The following is an 18,448-nucleotide window of genomic DNA, read 5'->3' as shown; positions in this document are numbered from 1 at the left end:
TTTTGCTTTTGGGCTTGTCAATTTCGACAAAATGAGCTCATTATTATGATTCACTAAGCTTGTGTTGAATCGATAAGGAAAAGAGCTGCTTCCTAGGCAGTTAGGTGACTTTTCAACAATTGGGACAACTTAATCTTACAGGCACTGAGGATATCATGGGTAATTGCGTGGGCTCTCGGCGACCCCCATATCGCTAGAACAAGTTCGCGCACGTGAGCCTGGGTTGGGCTTTGGGTTCAGCTCTAGGTCTTTCTGCTGTAAGCTCTTACAAGTCATTGGCCTTAGACCTTTTAGGGTGTGGGGCTTGAGGTGGTGGTTATGTTCGCACAACCCAACCTCACCCTTTAATTGCCATTCTCGTAGTCCATGCTAGAGTTGGACTACTTAGACAAGACTCATAAGAAGAGCTTTTTGATGAGTAGTCCATTGAAACTAGGGCTGGGCTCTGTGCGGGTCGGCCCGGTTTGAGGCTCAAACCGCATCCGCACCGTATTTTGCGGTTTAGCCATTTTCAGAACAGCAACCGGTTTTTCAGTGGGCTGGGCCGCATTATTCGGTTCCACCGAAATGCGGTTCGATGCGGGCCGGTAACCGGTTTATTTAGGCCCAATAACAAACCACCTTTAATCACCATTTGAGAGCCTAAAGACCAAGCCCAATACATTCGACTGGTTCCAATACTGGAATCTGCAGTTGGAGTTGCTGTAGGAGTCGGACTTGCGCTAATCCCTTGATTGAGTTGATTCCCTTCCATAGTCTGCATCTACAAAAGAGAAGCAATTGAAAGCCACAATTAAAAACAGAAAGCAAGAACACCAATTGAAAGACTTCCTATGCCTAATCTGCAACATCATTTGAAAGACTCAAAAGTCAAACCCAGAACACCATTTGAAAGCCACAATGAAATAATTCATAAACCCCAACAATGATTCAATGAAGCTCAGAAACCCTAATTTCAAAATTCAAATCTCCATTTATATCATAAAGTAACAAACAATCAAGTAACAAATTGACTTAGTTTGTTTAAGAAACCGACTTGTTAAGCTTTTAAACATTAGAAAATCAATCTATCTCAAGCTAAAAGAAAGAATTCAAACTTCAAAGCATCCAATCTGAATTTCTTTTGCATTTCACTTCATTTCTTTTGCAGCATTGACCACAAGAATCAATAAGAACACAACACCAATTGCAGAGCAACCAAATACTCAGTAAATCAAAATTTGCCGAGAGAGAAGAGAAGAGACTTAGAGAGCTTACCCTCGCAGGATCGGAGCAGATCTTTTAGAGATCGAGAGAGTTGGGAGAGTTTTCTGAAGAGAGCTTTAGAACTTTTGGCAAATGAGGTCGTGCGGCCAGGCTGTGAGGGTCTTAGGGTTTCTGCAGATCAGGTGCATACAAGTCTATGTATGCTTGGTTTATGACCAATCATAATTAGACAAGTAATAAAATTAATTCAAAAATTAATTTAAATAAAAATGCGGTTCGGGCGGTTCAACAGCTGGACTCGATTCTAACCATTATGAACCGGTTCGGTTCGGTGAGACTTCAAAACGTTTTTGGTCGGTCCGGTTTCCAAGCCGGAAAATCCGGTGCGGTCGGGTCAGTTATCGGATTTCCGGTGTGTTATGCCCAGCACTAATTGAAACGTCAAATCTTGTTCTTGAGATTTGTCATTCTTATCTAAGTCTATTGTTTTAGTAAGAGCGTTATGTACTTTTTTAGATGTACTTGTTGTCCTCGTATCACAATGTCTGCCTAGGCGGGATAGAAAGTAGACTAGTATTTCCTTTAGAGAAAAATTCAGGTACCGTCCCTAAACTATGCTGCCAAGGCCAATTTGATACCCGAACTCTCAAAAGTATCAATGTGATACCCAAAGACCTAAATTGGTATCAACGTGATACTTCCGTCAAAATTTTCTAACGGCGCCGTCTGTTTGCTGACGTGGCAAGCACGTGGGTCCCAAAAAAAAGTGAAATGACAAATTTACCCTTTTTTTTTATAGAAAAATTCATCTACCGTCCCCAAACTATTTTGCCAAGGCCAATTTGATACCCGAACTCTCAAAAGTATCAATGTGATACCCAAAGACCTAAATTTGTATCAACGTGATTCCTTCTTCTTCTTCTTCTTCTTCTTCTTCTTAGGGTTTCGCAGCGCCAAGCAGCTTGGGGCTGAAGCTTCCAATCGAACCCGATACTGGTCGAAGAACCTGCTGGTGCTGAGATGATCAACGACCCGTCCGCGTAAATTGGGGCCGTCGAGCTGTTGAGCGAGACGAGGCGTTCAGCCGGAAGGTACCGTGAGAGAGTGACCGTCGAGGCGGAGTATGTACGGTCTCCGAATGGAAGGCGGTCCAGTTCTAGGGATGCCATTTTAGCTATTCTTCTTATTCTTCTCTCTCCTCCTCTCTCTCTCTCCTCTCCTTCTCCTCCGCCTAAACCATCAGTAACGCCGCCGAGATGGATTTGTAGCAGGAATTGGAGAGGATCTCGGCGGCGTTAGTGATGGTTTGGGCGGAGGAGAAGGAGAGGAGAGAGAGAGAGAGGAGGAGAGAGAAGAAGAAGAAGAATAGCTAAAATGGCATCCCTAGAATTGGACTGCCTTCCATTCGGAGACCTTACATACTCTGCCTCGACGGCCACTCACGGTACCTTCCGGCTGAACGCCTCGTCTCGCTCAACAACTCGGCGGCCCCAATTTACGCCGACGGGTCGTTGATCATCTCAGCACCAACAGGTTCTTCGACCGGTATCGGGTCAATCGCTTCAATGCCCAAGCTGCTTGGCGCCGCAAAACCCTAAGAAGAAGAAGAAGAAGGAAATCCCAGAAGAAGAAGGAAGAAAAAGAAATGAAAAGAAAAGGAAAAAAATGAATTAACAAAAAAAAAAAAGGTAAATTGGTCATTTCACTTTTTTTGGGACCTACGTGCTTGCCATGTCCGCAAACATACGGCGCTGTCAGAAATTTTGGACGGAGGTATCACGTTGATACCAATTTAGGTCTTTGGGTATCACATTGATACTTTTGAGAGTTTGGACATCAAATTGGTCTTGACAAAATAGTTTGGGGACGATAGATGACTTTTTCTAAAAAAAAAAAAAAAAGGGGTAAATTGGTTATTTCACTTTTTTTTTGGATCCACGTGCTTGCCACGTCAGCAAACAGACGGCGCCGTCTGAAAATTTTGATGGAAGTATCACGTTGATACCAATTTAGGTTTTTGGGTATCACATTGATACTTTTGAGAGTTCGGGTATCAAATTGGCCTTGGCAAAATAGTTTGGGGACGGTAACTGAATTTTTCTCTTTCCTTTAAGAGGTGATTTGCTTCTATAGTGGGTTTACTAAGTGATCGTTCTAGGTGAGCCGGATATGCTTAATTTTTAAGTGCAAGTAGTCTTTGTACTATTATGATCTCTGGTCATTTTAATTATTACAATGAATGTTCCTCCCATTGTGTTAAATTTGTTTACAAATATCACTGAAAAAAAAAAAAGAAAAAAAAAACAATTGGGTCGAGGGGAGAGACTGAGATGATTCAAGGTTAGATTCGCCTTCGCGCCTTATTCTTGTATTTGGAAACAAAACCCTAGCAGCACTGCAACGGAATCCGAATTCAGATTCAGAGCAACCTCATCTTCTACGTTTCCAAATTTCGCCGCGCTACCATGGCGGACCAGTCCTCTGCTGTTCTTCAACAGATCCTAACCTCACTCTCCCAATCAGCTGATCAACCACAAAGCTCGGTCTCGGAGCTCATCGACTTCCTCAATTCAACCTCCGCTCAATCAGTCCCGGACAACGAAGATTCAGAAGCCACCGCCTTCCGAACCCTCACGCAAGTTCACCAATTCGTCTCTTCTCAGTCAGACCAGGTTCAATTTCATCTAAACTCATCGTCCATTTCAATTCTAAACCCTAACATTGATGTTTACCCAAGTGTTTGTTGATGTGTCAGGCCATCTTTGATCAGCTCTTGTTTGAGTTGCCGAAGGCCGTTTCGGAGTTGGGAGGTGTTTCGGAGAGGTGCCTGGAGGTGTTCGAGAGCATTATCGATCGGTTTGCATCAATGTGTGGTGCCAGAGACATGCTTTCAGTTCTTGGCGAAGTATGTTGCCTTTACTCAGCTTCATATTTGTTGGGGTTTTAGTCTTTTGATGATGTTAAATTGTAATTTGGCTCAGGCATTGGCTTACCTGACTATGAAAGGCGGGGATTATGGCTATGTTGTGCCTCTTTTCTCGGTGTTTTCTAAAGGTGAGTTCAATGAGCTTCCTTCCCCTGAGCAATGTTATCTATATCATTTTTGGAATTGGTACAAATTGAGTTGTTGGTGGCGATATGCCTTCTTTATTTTATATGCTCTTTTGTTCCTGTGTGAGACAACAATGTCAGTAAATTCTGCATGCTTGCAATAATAGCTTCTTCTTTGGGTTGCGACTGAGCTTTAGTATTCCCATTTCTGCTTTATTGGTTGTCCTCGAGCTAGAATGGTGTAGAGAATCCTGGTGGGGGTGAGGTGAAGGTAGTATTTTAAATTTTTAACTAAGTGGAATGGTTGAGAAAGCATAAAAGAGGTTCTGCACCTGAGTATTGTGTGCTCATTTCACTTAAGACTTGCTGGAGAAGTTGGTTGCGGGGGAAAACAGGGGTCGTTTATTGAACATCTGGAGAAGCAATCTCCTGCTAGTTGAAGATCTGTTGGTCTTTCTTTTAAAAAAAAAAAATGTATGTATGGATCTTCCCCTTATTAAATGATTTGTAATCCGTTGATGGCTGTCTTAAGGGCCAACCAAGTAAGAAACTTGGAATTTCTATCCTTGGGTTTCTGATAGCACAGTGCCACTGAATTGAACTTTCTCATGCTTTTGGATCACAGTTCACATTTTTTTGTGGTGCTGTTTCTCGCTTATTCTCGAACCAAAATGGCATGATCGTGATCATGAAACTATGTTTTTTTTTACCTGCTGAGGGCTAAAAAAATTTGTACTTTATTTTCCTTCTTTCAGTATTTCCTTGCCTTAAGAGGCGTCACTTTGAGCAAGTAAAAGAAGCTACTGGAATTATCCTCAAAGTTTTGAAGACCGTGTCTTTGGAGTTGGAAGATGAAGCAGAATTACAAAAAATGTTTGATAGAGCCGTGGGCATTGCTAATTCCATACATGCAGTTTGCTTGAAGTTGGTCAGTGACAGTTTGTTAGTTGGTTATTCTTGCTTTACAGATATTCACTGGATTCTTTGTATATTCTTAGATCCTGATAATCTTTTTGTTCCATGCAACAGGAAGGAGGAGTATATGAAAAGCTTTGTGCTCTTCTTGGTCTTTATGTCTTAGAAATTATGGTTGGCATATCTCCATCTCTAAGTTCAAGTTTGACTGTCATGTTAATCTGTGCTATATCTACAGAAGTGCCCATCTAAAGTGCTGGATTTTATCATATATTTTGATTTACTTTCTATATGTCTCTCAAATTACACCTTTCATGCGCAGGCTCTTGTCAGCATGAATTTCGAAGTTTTAAGTTCGCAGCCCTTTGTGCTGCAACTGTCTAGTTTCTTCCCGTTTTGTGGTTTGTCATATCTCGGCTTAATTACTGGGTCTAATGTTGACAAAATAAGTAGGATTGTAATAGGAGGTAAAATTCCATTAATCACTATGAGTACTTATCCATTATATGATATTATACTGTTTTTTTAATCCAATTTTTAGACCTTGATGTTTCTTTTCTTGTGTCTTGTTTTTGGGTGCCCTCAGACGATGACGATTTACATGTTGATTGTTTCTCCGACGTCAAATGTGGTGCATCTGTTTCAGGTTTATGTTTGTGAATGTTGGTTGTTCCTTTTCTCTTTGTATCAATCTTTTTCTAGCTTGACACTTTTCCACCTCAACTTTCTGTTGCTTTGATGAAGTGATTTGGGGCCATGCTTCTAATGAGGTTGCTACGGCTGCTGATGAGGATTTGACTGCTGTCAAGGTTGAACTTCAGAATAATCAGACTAAAAGGTGGCAAGCTTTTGGCATGCTAAAGCACATTCTAGCTTCTGTCAATCTGCCATGGGAACTTAAAAAACATGCAATTGATTTTCTGCTTAGCATCAGAGGTGGAAATATTTCCCCTTGTGACAAACATAGTGACTTCTCATCTGACATGGCGGGCCTTTTTGCTCTTCTGCAGGTTGTCTCTTGCCATCATTATATATTCATCTTCTTCTTTTTTATCAAAGAGGAAGAGAGTCTAATTTGTTTTATCTCCTTATGCTACATTTTAGGCTGTTCAAATGGTCATCATGTATACATCAGACACAGAGCTGAGGAAGAATGCCTTTGATGCATTTAAATGGGTGAGGATTTGAATTATTGTTGCCTCACGGTTTTTTTTGGCCATACAAGATAGTATGTGGCAGTTATACTTATCTCATTCTATGGTCATTTGGCACTAAGCTTTTGCTTATGATGTACTTTATAAACCATCACTAATGTTTGCCACTCAAAACCAGATTCTGGCTGATATTCCAACTTCTCATAGGTTCGACATTCTAAAGGCTTTAATCACAAAAAGTGATTCTTCATCTATGGTAAACCTATGTGGACAGTCTTCATGATATGCATGCCTTCACTTCAGTTAAAAGTTAGACTTGAAGCTAAATTAACTAATTTTGAAACTTTATCTAGATTGCAATACTTTTAGATATTGTTAAAGGAGAGATGCACAAGGAAAGAATGGGAAATGATGAAGCTTTGCAAGAAGAAAATAATACACATCCCCATTCATCGTTGTGGACTGCCAGCGTCCTAGAATTGGTGGAGTCGATTCTAAGGCCCCCGAAGGGAGGACCTCCATCCTTTCCTGAGCATACTGATTCGGTACTTCTTCCACTAGCTTTGCTGGTTTCTTTTCTGATTATTTCATGAATTGCTTAAATTAATGAATTGTTCATGTATAAGCTTATTAGTGCCTTTTTGTTAAGCTTGTGCTTGCCACTTAAGGTGTAGGCTTATTGATCATGTCAGCTTTTCTAAATCACATGACAATATTTGTACCATTCAACAGGTCTTAGCTGCGCTCAACTTGTACCGATATGTATTGATAGCAGAATCAAGAGGTAAAATATCATCATTGAATTAATAAAGCAATATACTGTTGTGGTGTCTTTGTCTCTACTTTGGACATTGTACTTTATTGCTAAGTGTTGCAAGCCCCCTCAAAATTTAATCTACTTCTCACTTGTATACTCCACTCTGGTGAAAAATGGTACAGGAAAGACCAACTATACCGGAGTAGTTTCCAGAAGCAATTTACAGAAAGCCTATAATGAATGGCTTCTACCTCTGCGAACCCTAGTTACAGGCATAGTGGCAAAGAACAAGAATGAAAATGATGAGCTTGCAGTTGACACTCTGTGCACTTTTAACCCAGTTGAATTAGTTTTGTACCGCTGTATAGAGCTTGTTGAAGAAAAGCTGAAAGAGTCTACATAAGTTGTCACCTGGATCTATGATCTGAGTTATCCCATTTTTGTTTCCTGTTCGGCTATTCCAAATTTGAGATTCTGTACCTGTACAGTTGAAAACTGTGTATAAAAAATTAGAATTACATGGGATCCTAGTAAACATGTTTGTTTTGATGATTTTGTTATATGATTTCTCAACAAGACACTCGTCTTTCAAGGATCTGTTAATGATGCCAAGAGATTTGAATCATTGAGTTCAGATTTACTTGTCTAAATTGAGTGTTACTGTTTAAGTGCTCCCACATGTTTTCGAGCATCGTTGAAATTTTTGCATATCCTTCATAGCAAATAGTAATTCTAACAAACAAACAAAAAACATTGTAAATCCATTGCTTCACAATAACCCACATTTTTTTTCCGATTACATTCACAATAACCCACATATGAACTGATAAGTAAGAACATTTTAGTGCTTAAAAGTTAGTAGTACCATAAAATCGTAAAAAATTAATTAAGTTCCAAAGTTTAAATTAGGGAGTATGAGATTCGGCATCAAAACCCTACCCGCCTTTTAAATTTGACCAAAAAACTATTTTAACAGTGAAAATTTCGGAATGGGGGTAGAAGTTCTGGATCCCTCATATTCCATGCGTCGATATCATTACAATCTGCGTACGAATAACTTTCCACTTTTAAGGGACGCGTGTCCATTCAATTATGGCAGGCTTAGATTGTCCCAACTACTGCAAGTCTGCAACCTGGTGAGGTTTTAGCATCGAACCAAATCCAAACCCGCAGCGAAATTTCAACATCAACCTCCATCCATATAAAGGAGCTTCTACTTGGAACTGCAACTCTATCATAGATGCGTCCTTATCCAGAACTCATCTGATACATCTGGTGAATAGAAAATTCAATGACACTGTAGAACTGTAAAAGCTGATAAGCGAGTCCAGCAACGTTTAAAACTACAAAGAATGGTACAACTTACGATCTAAATAATCTGAAGAAGAGGAAGTAAAACGAGGGTTTTTACCCCGAAGAAAAGAATATTAGAGAAAAAAGCAGGAACCTGTGTCACATAATTAACAGAATCTATTGCTAATATACTAAACACAAAGCCCTCAAAACTTTGTCCATCCACTAGTCAACTTCCCATTTGGTAATTCTAAAACAATGGGATTCAGAGCAGGTTATATCTGTAACTTCCACTGAATGCTGCTGACTCTAGTTATAGTACTTATAAAGAGGCTCCCTGGCAATGTGCTATGTTACATTTGAAACACCTTTATCTAACCAATCCATGCCTTGCTTTCCTCTCAGCTCATCCCGTATAGCATTTCCGAACCAGAGTCCTCCTCGAAAGGCACCATGTTCAGATCAGGCAGCACGAAAGAATTGTTCCCGGATGACAAAGCAGCCTTGTGTTCATCGCAGGAATCCAGTTGTGGATACGGATGAACATACGGTGTGGCATGTGAAAGCAAATGAGAAGGAAAGTGTCCGAAACTAGGAGGTGCTATTCTCTGATGGGGTTGACTGGCAATAGCGTTCTCCGCTCCATCAAAGTACGCAATCAAATTTGTGGCAGAAGAATGCAAGTTCAAGTCAAGCTGCAAAGCAAAAATACACAGAAATTCAGAAAAGAAAAGCCAAAAACAGGCTGAGAATTCAAGAAATGAGTACTGAATTTTGAAAGGAATATACTTTCAGGGATGCAAATATATTCTCCATTCTATTTTTATGAACCTTGACGTATATGAAAGACAAAAGGGCCTGAACCTGAAGATATAAATAGTAAAAGATATATAAAGAACAGCAGAATCACCTTCACTCTCTTTAAGTTCTCATTTTTGGCTCTTTGCTCTTTAAAAGTAGTCTGTAATGTCGCTATTTCCTTTCTCAAATTGGTCCTTTCTTTCAACAACGAAGTTTCCTCTTCTTTAAGCTCATCATATGACTGCAAAAGAACAAGCAAGTCCATATCAAAACAAAGTAGAAGTCTTATAACTGGTAAGAGAATGACGGTATTAAATTAACTCAAACCAAAAATCTTTCAAACTTAATTATTACATTCCTTTAACGAATCAAGAGGCAGAATAATGTGGTGGACACTGTACAAATTGTAGGTTATCCTGAAAGTGAAATCAAGTGGGTGCCAAAAATGATCTTTGAGTAAAGAAAATTTGTCTTTTACCTTCTTCTTCCTTGCCCTCTTGATTCCATTGGTGGTGCTAGTGGACTCATATGTAGCAGTACCCTGAAATATCAAAAGCCAAATACTTCAGCAAATACACCCACAAAGAGCAAAATATAACGCTGTGTACATATCTTATAGGTTAATACAGAAACAAGCAGAGGCCTATAATCAACAAACATCGCAATATTTGAAAGAAAATGAACACGAAAAGAATATCCACCTCACAATCAGAAAATGAAGTTTTTTTTTTTTTTTTTTAACATCAGAAAATTAAGTTTAAGTCCATCTCTTTTCTCAAACACCAATTAACCATCTTCACCAATTCAAACCTTTACATCCTCTCCCAATCTCCCATCATCTTTCAGGCCACATCATGAATATCCACGTGGCCACACATGAAAAAGTCCCATAGTTTATACCTCACGTGACCTCCTCACAACTCACATGACCTCACTTCGCCATATAAATATTTGCCTCTCGCTCGCTGACAACTCCAGCTACCTTCACACCGAACCCAAATCCCTTTCGAAAATTAAAAATGATTAAATTTAAAAACAAAAAAATATTACAAGCACCATAGCCACCCGCACCAAACCATTCACAACCCTCAGATCCGCATTCAAAAACGAAATCCACCAACCGACCGCCCCGATTAACAACCGGGTTTTCCTGGATCTCCAGAAAGTGCAACAAGGCATTATTCAAAAGAAAGACGAAGGTCTATCCTAAGACCGCTCTACACCCGCCCCACAGGGGATAATTACTCGCACAATCAAAGCAGCAACCCCCACTAAAAACGCCGCACCAAACCGAACGAGGACCTATCCCAAAGCCAAAACCCGCTGGGCCCCACCGCGCCTTGAGAATAGGACCCCACGTCACCACACCCTATCTAGTCCATCATGACCGAAACGCCCTCGCTTCTGCCCGTACCTTTTTGACTCAACGCGGCACTCAAGTTTGTCGCAAATAGAGAAGGATTCAGAAGAGAAACAGAGTTCAGAGAAGGAAACTTCGCAGCGGAAGAAGATTGGAATCCTTACCGTGGTGGGGGTTTTAGGAGGGTAGTTTTGTAAATCTGGAAGGTAAACAAAGAATGACAGGTGACCGGCAAAAGGAGCGAGGCGAGACGAAAACGCGAGGGAGTGTCTCGATCTGACGTGAGGAAAATGAAAAAGTAGGCCATTTTTGGTCGTAGAGAAAAATATGAACGACACCGTGAACGGTGGCCGCCGACGGTTGACCACCGCAGATTGATCTGTAAGCTAATCAAAAAATCTTTAGGAGAGAAACAAAATGACCTTGTCAGCATGTGAGTAGGAGGCAATTTAGCAGCTGAAGAGACGACAGCGAAACGCGAGACGCAAACAGAAACGTCGGTTTCGAAATCGGGATTTTTAAACGGAAATCTTTTGATGACATGGTAAAAACGGAAGAGGATGAAGGACAAATATGGTAAAAAAGAATAAAAAAAAAAAGCATGAGAGAGCGGCTTCTCATCCAGAAGAGACGAATGCTTCATGGACGCGACGACGGACGCACGAAAAGTCCAAAAGGCAGCTCCACCACACTGAGCTAGACGTGAATAGAAACACTCGCCGTGGGTGTTTCGGTCAACCGATGAAACAAACACAGCCTTCACAGAAAAGAGATCAGCCGGCGACAAATCCAAACACACAAAAAAGCAAAAAATCAAAGAGAGAGAGAGAGAGTGAGAGAGCGAGAGCTAGACCTTGGATCTGGGGCGGCTGGACTCTTCGAATCCATCGGCAGTGCCGGAAGGCGAGCCGCCGCCGCTGCCACTGCCGCCGCTCCAGGAAAGCGGCGTGGTGGGGCTGCATCTAGTCGAGTCGTCCTTCTTACTGTTGTTCCTCCGGCAAACGGCGTCGCATCTCGAGGATGACGCCGCCGCCGCCGCCGCCTTGCTGCGTGGCAGCCGGAGACCCCACCGCGCAATCACGGACTTGGCCGCAAAGGGATAGTGGAGAAGCGAAGACGACGAGGAAGACGCCGCTCGCGACTCCTTCAGCCGCAGCAGTAGCTCGACGACGAGGACGTCGTCGGTCATCGCCGCACTCGCCCACTCGTCCTTCGCCAACATCATCGAGACCTTTCAGAGAGAAAAAGAGAGAGAAGAGAAGGAGGAGGCTTTAGAGAGAGAGAGAGAGAGAAGGAAAAGGAGGAGGAGGTTTTAGAGAGAGAAAGGAGAGTGGCGGATGAAGAATGAGAGAGAGAGAGAGGGTGGGTTTTGAAATATATACATATGAGGGGAGGGGAGAGGGGAGGTGTGGTGTTATATTTATGTGTGGTGAAGAAAGTGGAGTCGATTCCAGTTTTTCGTATTTTTTTTGTTCTTTCTCTTCGTTGGGTATTTTTGCGGGTGGGTCTGGGCGACTCTGACTCTTTTTTTTTCTCTTTTTTTATTTTCTTCTTTTTTTTGGGTACGGGTTTTTTATTTTATTATCCTTTTTTATGGGCTGGGCCCCACCCTGGTGGCGTGTGTGACGCTGACAAAGTTCGTTCGTGGGTTGTGAATACCCGACCCGTGTTCCATGACCCGTGAACCGTGGCCCATTGACTAGAAGCACAGGCAAAGGGAGGAAAAGTGATGACCCCCATTCAACATTTTCGGCCTTATCTTTCTTGTCTGTCAAGTTGTTAACCCGATTCCGAATGCTTATAACAGAACATTCTTTATCTGTTCGTTCATTTTTAACTTTGTTTGTCCATTCTTCTAAGTTCTTTGCTTCCACCATTCTATAAATGGTAATAGCTATTTAATAATTTCATTACGTCAAATTCTATGATTAATTGACATTTTGACTAAATGTGTGTAATTCATAATCTTAAGAAGACATTATATGTATTCTTCGAATACATATAGTTCGAATATATATATAGACTCTTACGTGAAAATATAATAATGCTAAATTATGAGCACTAGTACCGGGTCTTTAGTATCATTATACATGGTGTATTATCGTGTGTATTAGTAAACGTGTTAAAGTTTTTAAAATCTACATTTTGTGCCAAACCGTTGAAATGAAAATTATCAAACAATGATTTCAATTAATAGTATATATATATATACATATCCTATCAAGAGCGGAGCTCCGCTTTGAAATTAACGTGTGAAGTTCGAGTTTTGGGTCACTTTTCGATCGCATATCCACATTTCAACCGTTCAGTTTTTAGGTACTATTGTATAGATCATCTCTGCAAATTTTCAGCCAAATTGATGATCGTTAAAGTATCTAACTCGCTTAAATCAATGGACGGACTGAATCTGTCAACCTGAACCGTACTAGCTTTAAGTCAGTTATCAATGCCTTAACGATCATCATTTTGGCTGAAAATTTGCAGAGATGATCTATACACTAGTATCTAAAAACTGAACGGTCGAGATGTGGATATGCGACCGAAAAGTGACCCAAAACTCGAACTTCACACGTTAATTTCAAAGCGGAGCTCCGCTCTGGATAGAATCTGTATGTATATATATATATATATATATATATATTAGATTATAAGGCCATGAAATATTTATAATGTTTGTATATGTTTTTTCCACAATAAAAGAGGAATACGTTCAACAGGAGCTCTCTAATGATAGCTGAGCGAGAATTTTAAAATTAATTGTTGGGTAAATTATTCTTGAATAAATAATCATTTAGCTAAAATTCAAACACTCATCTAACCGTTTGATTTGAAAGTTTTTATAAAATCTTCATTTAAAAAGTATACACTAGAGAGTCAGAGACTCTCCCATAATATTAATATAATAATAATTAGTAATTTTTGTTAGCTAGAAAAAGAATGATACACCCTTACAAAGATGAAGTGCACTTACATTTCCTAGCTCTTAAAACACATGGGATTCTAACAATTGAAATAGTTCTTCTTCTTTTTTTCGCCACATATTCATGCTAAAAGTAGGTGAACATGTCAGGACGTTCTTACTTCTTAGAAGTATCCGGTAGTTTGAGCAATGCATTGTTGAACTTATCACACATGTACAAAATATTGTGGGTTGTCGTTTAAACTAGCTAGTCATATGGTGACAATCCCTCTCTATACCGCAAAAAAAAAAAGATGACTTAGCGTAATTATAATTCAATTAAAAATCATTTCACACTCGAAAGGAATATATATTTACATTTTGACTCTCAACAACATAATGCGACTTAATGAAGAAGTTTCAAACGTTTATATGTTATGCAAAATTAATTTCACGTTTTCATGTTAAGCAGCCTTATATGAATATCGATCATAAATGAGATACAATCTAGTTGGAGAAGGAAACTGAAACTCATGGCGCAGTATAATGCAGTAGGTGAACCCAAAAAAATGCAGGACCTAATTCTGCACTAGTGAGTTGATGCAGCATAATATATATGGAGCAGCAATTAAGGCCCCATCTTAAATAGCAAGACAGAGTTTTTTTATGACAAGCAAGGCAGAGCTTCATATGCCACAATTACTAGGGTGCATAACTGGATAAAATTCAGGGGAGTGAAAAGGAAACTATACATGTCACAAATAATTTGATTTGATACCATTTTCAAATGTCAATTCTCATGTTATTTTATGATTGAAATAGCAAGCTTACCTAAATATGTATTTGATTGATCAGATAATTAAATGTATAACTCTGAAAATAGCTATAGTAACACAAATAAAAGCAAGTATGTAAGGACAAAGTGCCTCTTGTCTAAATAATTTTTTTAACTATTATAATATAATATTATCATAAATTTTCAGGCTAAATCCTACCTTAATCTACCACTACCACTATTAAAGGCCAATGTAAAGGCAAGTGGTGGAGGACTGGAGGCTGCTAAGTTGATACCAGAGGAAAAAAGAGAGCGAGAGATAACAAAATGAGGGAGAAGAAAATGTAAGAGAAAGTGAAAGTGACCACTGCTTTGACATTTGTTGATGAGGGGTGCTGTTAAGGTTGCTAGGCTAGGCCTGATTTGTGTTTAAATTGGTATTAAAAAAGAGGAATAAGAGTTCAGTTTATTTTCCATTTGGCAGACTAACGTATGAAAATGTGATTAGTTTTAACACATATTCACAAAAATTTTGCATCTTCAAGATTCAGAACTTGATGGGAAGGACCAAAATAGTCCTATGTCATCCTCTAGGCAACCATGCAACTTTTCTACCCATGAAGTACCAAAATTTCTTTAAGGTAAAGATTATTCACTGCTTTTCTAAACTACGGTATGAAAATTGAAAAGTAATTATTTATCATCCAATTATTTATTTACTAGCACGTAGTCACGGAAAAGCTTGCCGTTAGCTACGGGAGGTTGTCGACGGAAAAGATACATGTGTTTGGGAAAAAAGTACAAAAGGACTGTTGCTATAAAGAAGAAGCTGAGCCTGAAATAAAGTAGATTCTGTCTTTCTGGTAACAAGTTATTTATGGCAAACCCCAAGTTGCAGAATTTTATGTAACTTTCAAGTTTCAATGGTGGGTTAATGCCTAATGGATAATAAAGAGGAGCATGTTACTGAGACTAATATGGATTTTCGTGGCGTCATAAATTAATTTGGCCTTGGAAATAAAAATGTTGAGATATTAATACACAAATAGAGGTGGACCGTTACTATTTGGATTCACTCACTCTGTTCATGAAAGTCCAAAGGTTACGGTTTTTGTTGATGGTACCTTTGACGAAACACTTGCCGGTACTTGGGCTGCATACTTGTGTGGGCTTTACAAGATTGGGCTTCTCCCCGGTTGTCTTGGAGATCTCGATTGTTCGATTCTTAATTAATTCATAATATTGATTTGACTATGAGTAAATAATAAATATAGAAAGTTCGTCCTACTGAAATGGCTAGAGTTTGAATTTGTCTTTTGGTTTTGTTTTAGTGACGGTTAAACCACGAACTTTGTCATTGAGTCTCGATTTATACGTGTTTTGTAAAAACTGTATCATTTCAATTTTATCGGATATTTCCAAACGAACATTTTTTTAACTTAAATGTATTGTTCTCTTTGTTAGATTTTCACAAATTTGCTAACTGCTGCGAGTGTTTTACTATCTAGGTCAAATTTTGGGGTAGCTTGTTTTTCCCGTTTCAAATAGTATGAGCAACTTTTCCCATGGTGACCATTTTGAGGTCGAGTAAACTATCTATAGCTCCTCTTGCCATCTCGACTTTGCTTCATTGTTTACTTTTAATTTGAATTCGATTTAGAAAAGCCAATTATTTCGTATAGCGCATGCCAAGAGATATCTTATGGCAAGGGGAAAACAAAAGTGCTACCTGGTAGTATTAGTTGTGGTTGGGTGTCCAGAAAAGTACGAGTTTCATGAGAGAAGTTGAGAACTTGGGTGCTTGAAGAAGTAGTACTCCAAATCCTTTGTAGGCTTTACTAGGATCCGACTGTTCAAGCCCATAGCTAGTATAACCGTTTGTAAATGCATCTGATCCTTGCAGGAGCTGCTCTTGGGTAGAATCGTAGAAATCAATTGTTCATGGTCATGTTCCCCCCCATTAAAAGTTGATTTATTCGGTTTATACATTAAGATGGTGATTGATTTTGTCCCCTACTGCAATCCCAACATCAGCTGGACCAACCATTTCTTTGAACCAATCACACTAAACTGCTGGTGTCATACTGGTTTCTGGGGCACCTAACCTCGCTTGATGTCGATGGCCTGAAAGGAAAACAGATATTCTCATCCTGCACATTGAATTGGAGGTTAAACATGAAAGAAAAACAAACAGGAATTGGGAAAACCTAATAAAATGTTGAAGTCTTTCATAGTTTTGAAGTCAAAGTTTCCTGTACAAAACAACCATGGCCGGCTTGTTTGACCGAGTCATCAAACTAGGGTTCTGAGATCAATCATCCCCAACTTGACCATAGGAGGAAGTTCTGGCTCCACTCATTAGTTGGAGACCCACTCCTTTGCCATAGAACACAATTATGTTCTGGGGCCAAAGAGGTCAGGGGCCTCACCTCTTGTCCGAGGCCAATATAAGGTCCTTTGTTACGGTTCAAGCAATTATAGTTTTCCTTTACCAAGCTCTGTAATGATCAAACACCCAATATGAAAATTTTAGTACCGAGTTCATCAATTTTAACAGGTTCATCAAGTTCATTGATCAACCACCAGAAACTATAAAGTTCATCGATTACCCAGAAATTAGAGTTCAATGATTTCACACAACCTTTCCCTGGCAAAACTTTAATCACAAACATCTACAGGAGTATAAAATAGAACGAAGATTTTATTAATAACTTGACAATAACATAAAAGACTTGCACATACAATACAATAAACTCTACAAGATACAAGCTCTTTCAACACCTATACCTGTGTAGGCCTAACCTATGTATGTGTTGAAGGAAATAAACAAAGACAAATATTTAACCCAATCACCCAAACCTAAATTTATCAACCCAAAGCCAGAAAACTAGAACAACTTACTTACCCCAAACCTATTACCCAGAAAAATTTAACACCCATAATCTAAAAAATACCCACTGGAACCATTATCACTACTGCTGCTGCACATCTAACCCAGAAAAGAAGAAAAAGCGTTTGCTGTTAGGTCGAATTGTGAGCTCACCGACTTTCCCTTTGAAAAAATAAGGGGAAATGTCGAGAATCATAAACCCGATCATTAGCTAGCTAATATATAAACCCAGGAACAACTGCTGCACATGCTCAAGTGTATAATCAAACCGACTGACGACCCACCAGACACGGGTCCAACTAAGATAAATTAAGCCGAAGAAGCTTGAGTAACTCGCTGGCGGCTTCATCAGTGTTCGAAACGACGGCGTTCTTCTTTGCGAAGAAAGACGGAAGTGGAAGCGAGCTCGGAGGCGGGGAGGCTATACAGGATGACGACCCGGCATAAAACCCGAGAGCCGGGTTAACCCGGTCAGCGAGTCGGGTCTGCTTGGGAACCTTCTTGGGGTTCGGACCCAAACGAACTGTACATCCGAGATCTGGAACTTTCTGGTTCTGCTTCTGAGGTGAGCGATTCTCTTTGGATGGTGGTGGGGCCGGCTTTGGGAGCTCCTCCGGCTTGGGGAGCTCTTCACCGCGCTTGAGGATTTTGACCTGGCCGGTGAGGAGGGTTTGGGGAACCGGAGCCTTCTGGACCGGGGAGGAGATGGTGGTATTGGGCCGGGCCGGCTTGCGCTGCGGCTTGCGGCGGTCGGGCTGGGGACGGGCGGCCCGGTTAGGGGTAGGGTCAGGGTTTCGGGAGTGGTATTTCATCGGAAGCGAGAGGAGGCCTTCACTTGAAGGGTGTTTGAGGCAATCTTGTGGACTGAGAACTTCAACAACCATGTTTTAGATCAGAGAAACAAACAAAGCCGAGATCCAGAAAAACTGTTGAGAAGAGAAGAAGAAAATCAAAAGGAATTTGGCTTTACAGAAGCCGTTTACAGAGAGAGAGGAGGAGGAGAGAAGAAGAAGAAGAAGATGAGAAGGGTTTGATGTGGTTTGAGATGATAATTGTGAGGGGTATTATATAGGGAAGGAAAAGGTCAAAAGTAAACCAAACCCAGTAGGGGAAGGATTGTGGCGTGTCTAAAGGGGTTAAAGGCGGTTGTGGAAATGCAAACCCACTCTCTTAAGGTTCGGTGTCCGACACGGATGTGGAGTCCTTGTTCTTTAAGGTGTGTTTGGACTAGAAAATTATGAAGTCCGTAAAAATTTATAAATGACGGATTTTTTAACTCCGTCAATCTAAAAATCTATTAATTGTAATTTCTATTGTTTGGTTGTATCTATTTATGATTAAAATGTG

General features: G+C 40.1%; 3 protein-coding genes across 3 annotated transcripts; 1 reads left to right on the top strand and 2 right to left on the bottom strand.

The window, feature by feature from the left end:
• Window positions 1-3,441: 3,441 nt before the first annotated feature.
• Window positions 3,442-7,648, top strand: LOC133736244 (aberrant root formation protein 4). Its single transcript, XM_062163683.1, has 13 exons — window positions 3,442-3,878; window positions 3,962-4,111; window positions 4,188-4,260; window positions 5,013-5,185; window positions 5,287-5,346; window positions 5,495-5,639; window positions 5,759-5,818; window positions 5,917-6,182; window positions 6,277-6,348; window positions 6,505-6,582; window positions 6,680-6,871; window positions 7,059-7,110; window positions 7,266-7,648. The coding sequence occupies exons 1-13, from the start codon at window positions 3,672-3,674 to the stop codon at window positions 7,484-7,486; spliced, it is 1,749 nt and encodes a 582-aa protein (XP_062019667.1). The 5' UTR covers window positions 3,442-3,671; the 3' UTR covers window positions 7,487-7,648.
• Window positions 7,649-8,389: 741 nt separating this feature from the next.
• LOC133736245 (uncharacterized) lies at window positions 8,390-11,924 on the bottom strand. Its single transcript, XM_062163684.1, has 4 exons — window positions 11,391-11,924; window positions 9,656-9,718; window positions 9,287-9,418; window positions 8,390-9,071 (listed from the first exon to the last, which is right to left on the bottom strand). The coding sequence occupies exons 1-4, from the start codon at window positions 11,760-11,762 to the stop codon at window positions 8,778-8,780; spliced, it is 861 nt and encodes a 286-aa protein (XP_062019668.1). The 5' UTR covers window positions 11,763-11,924; the 3' UTR covers window positions 8,390-8,777.
• A 4,968-nt stretch (window positions 11,925-16,892) lies between these two features.
• On the bottom strand, window positions 16,893-18,147 carry LOC133738201 (pollen-specific leucine-rich repeat extensin-like protein 1). Its single transcript, XM_062165664.1, has one exon. The coding sequence runs from the start codon at window positions 17,983-17,985 to the stop codon at window positions 17,401-17,403; it is 585 nt and encodes a 194-aa protein (XP_062021648.1). The 5' UTR covers window positions 17,986-18,147; the 3' UTR covers window positions 16,893-17,400.
• Between the last annotated feature and the right edge of the window lie 301 nt (window positions 18,148-18,448).

Source organism: Rosa rugosa, chromosome 3 (assembly GCF_958449725.1).
Source record: "Rosa rugosa chromosome 3, drRosRugo1.1, whole genome shotgun sequence".
NCBI classification, from domain to species: Eukaryota; Viridiplantae; Streptophyta; class Magnoliopsida; order Rosales; family Rosaceae; genus Rosa; species Rosa rugosa.
This window is presented reverse-complemented; position numbering and strand designations above follow the sequence as displayed.

Excerpts from the sequence above, each read along its gene's own strand:
- LOC133736244 (XM_062163683.1), top strand. The coding sequence starts at position 3,672 with ATGGCGGACCAGTCCTCTGCTGTTCTTCAACAGATCCTAACCTCACTC. Across the intron at positions 6,183-6,276 it reads GCCTTTTTGCTCTTCTGCAG|GCTGTTCAAATGGTCATCAT; the intron begins GTTGTCTCTTGC and ends GCTACATTTTAG. Across the intron at positions 6,583-6,679 it reads AAAGTGATTCTTCATCTATG|ATTGCAATACTTTTAGATAT; the intron begins GTAAACCTATGT and ends AACTTTATCTAG.
- LOC133736245 (XM_062163684.1), bottom strand. The coding sequence starts at position 11,762 with ATGATGTTGGCGAAGGACGAGTGGGCGAGTGCGGCGATGACCGACGAC. Across the intron at positions 9,419-9,655 it reads AGAGGGCAAGGAAGAAGAAG|TCATATGATGAGCTTAAAGA; the intron begins GTAAAAGACAAA and ends GTTCTTTTGCAG. Across the intron at positions 9,072-9,286 it reads AGAACTTAAAGAGAGTGAAG|CTTGACTTGAACTTGCATTC; the intron begins GTGATTCTGCTG and ends TTTGCTTTGCAG.
- LOC133738201 (XM_062165664.1), bottom strand. The coding sequence starts at position 17,985 with ATGGTTGTTGAAGTTCTCAGTCCACAAGATTGCCTCAAACACCCTTCA.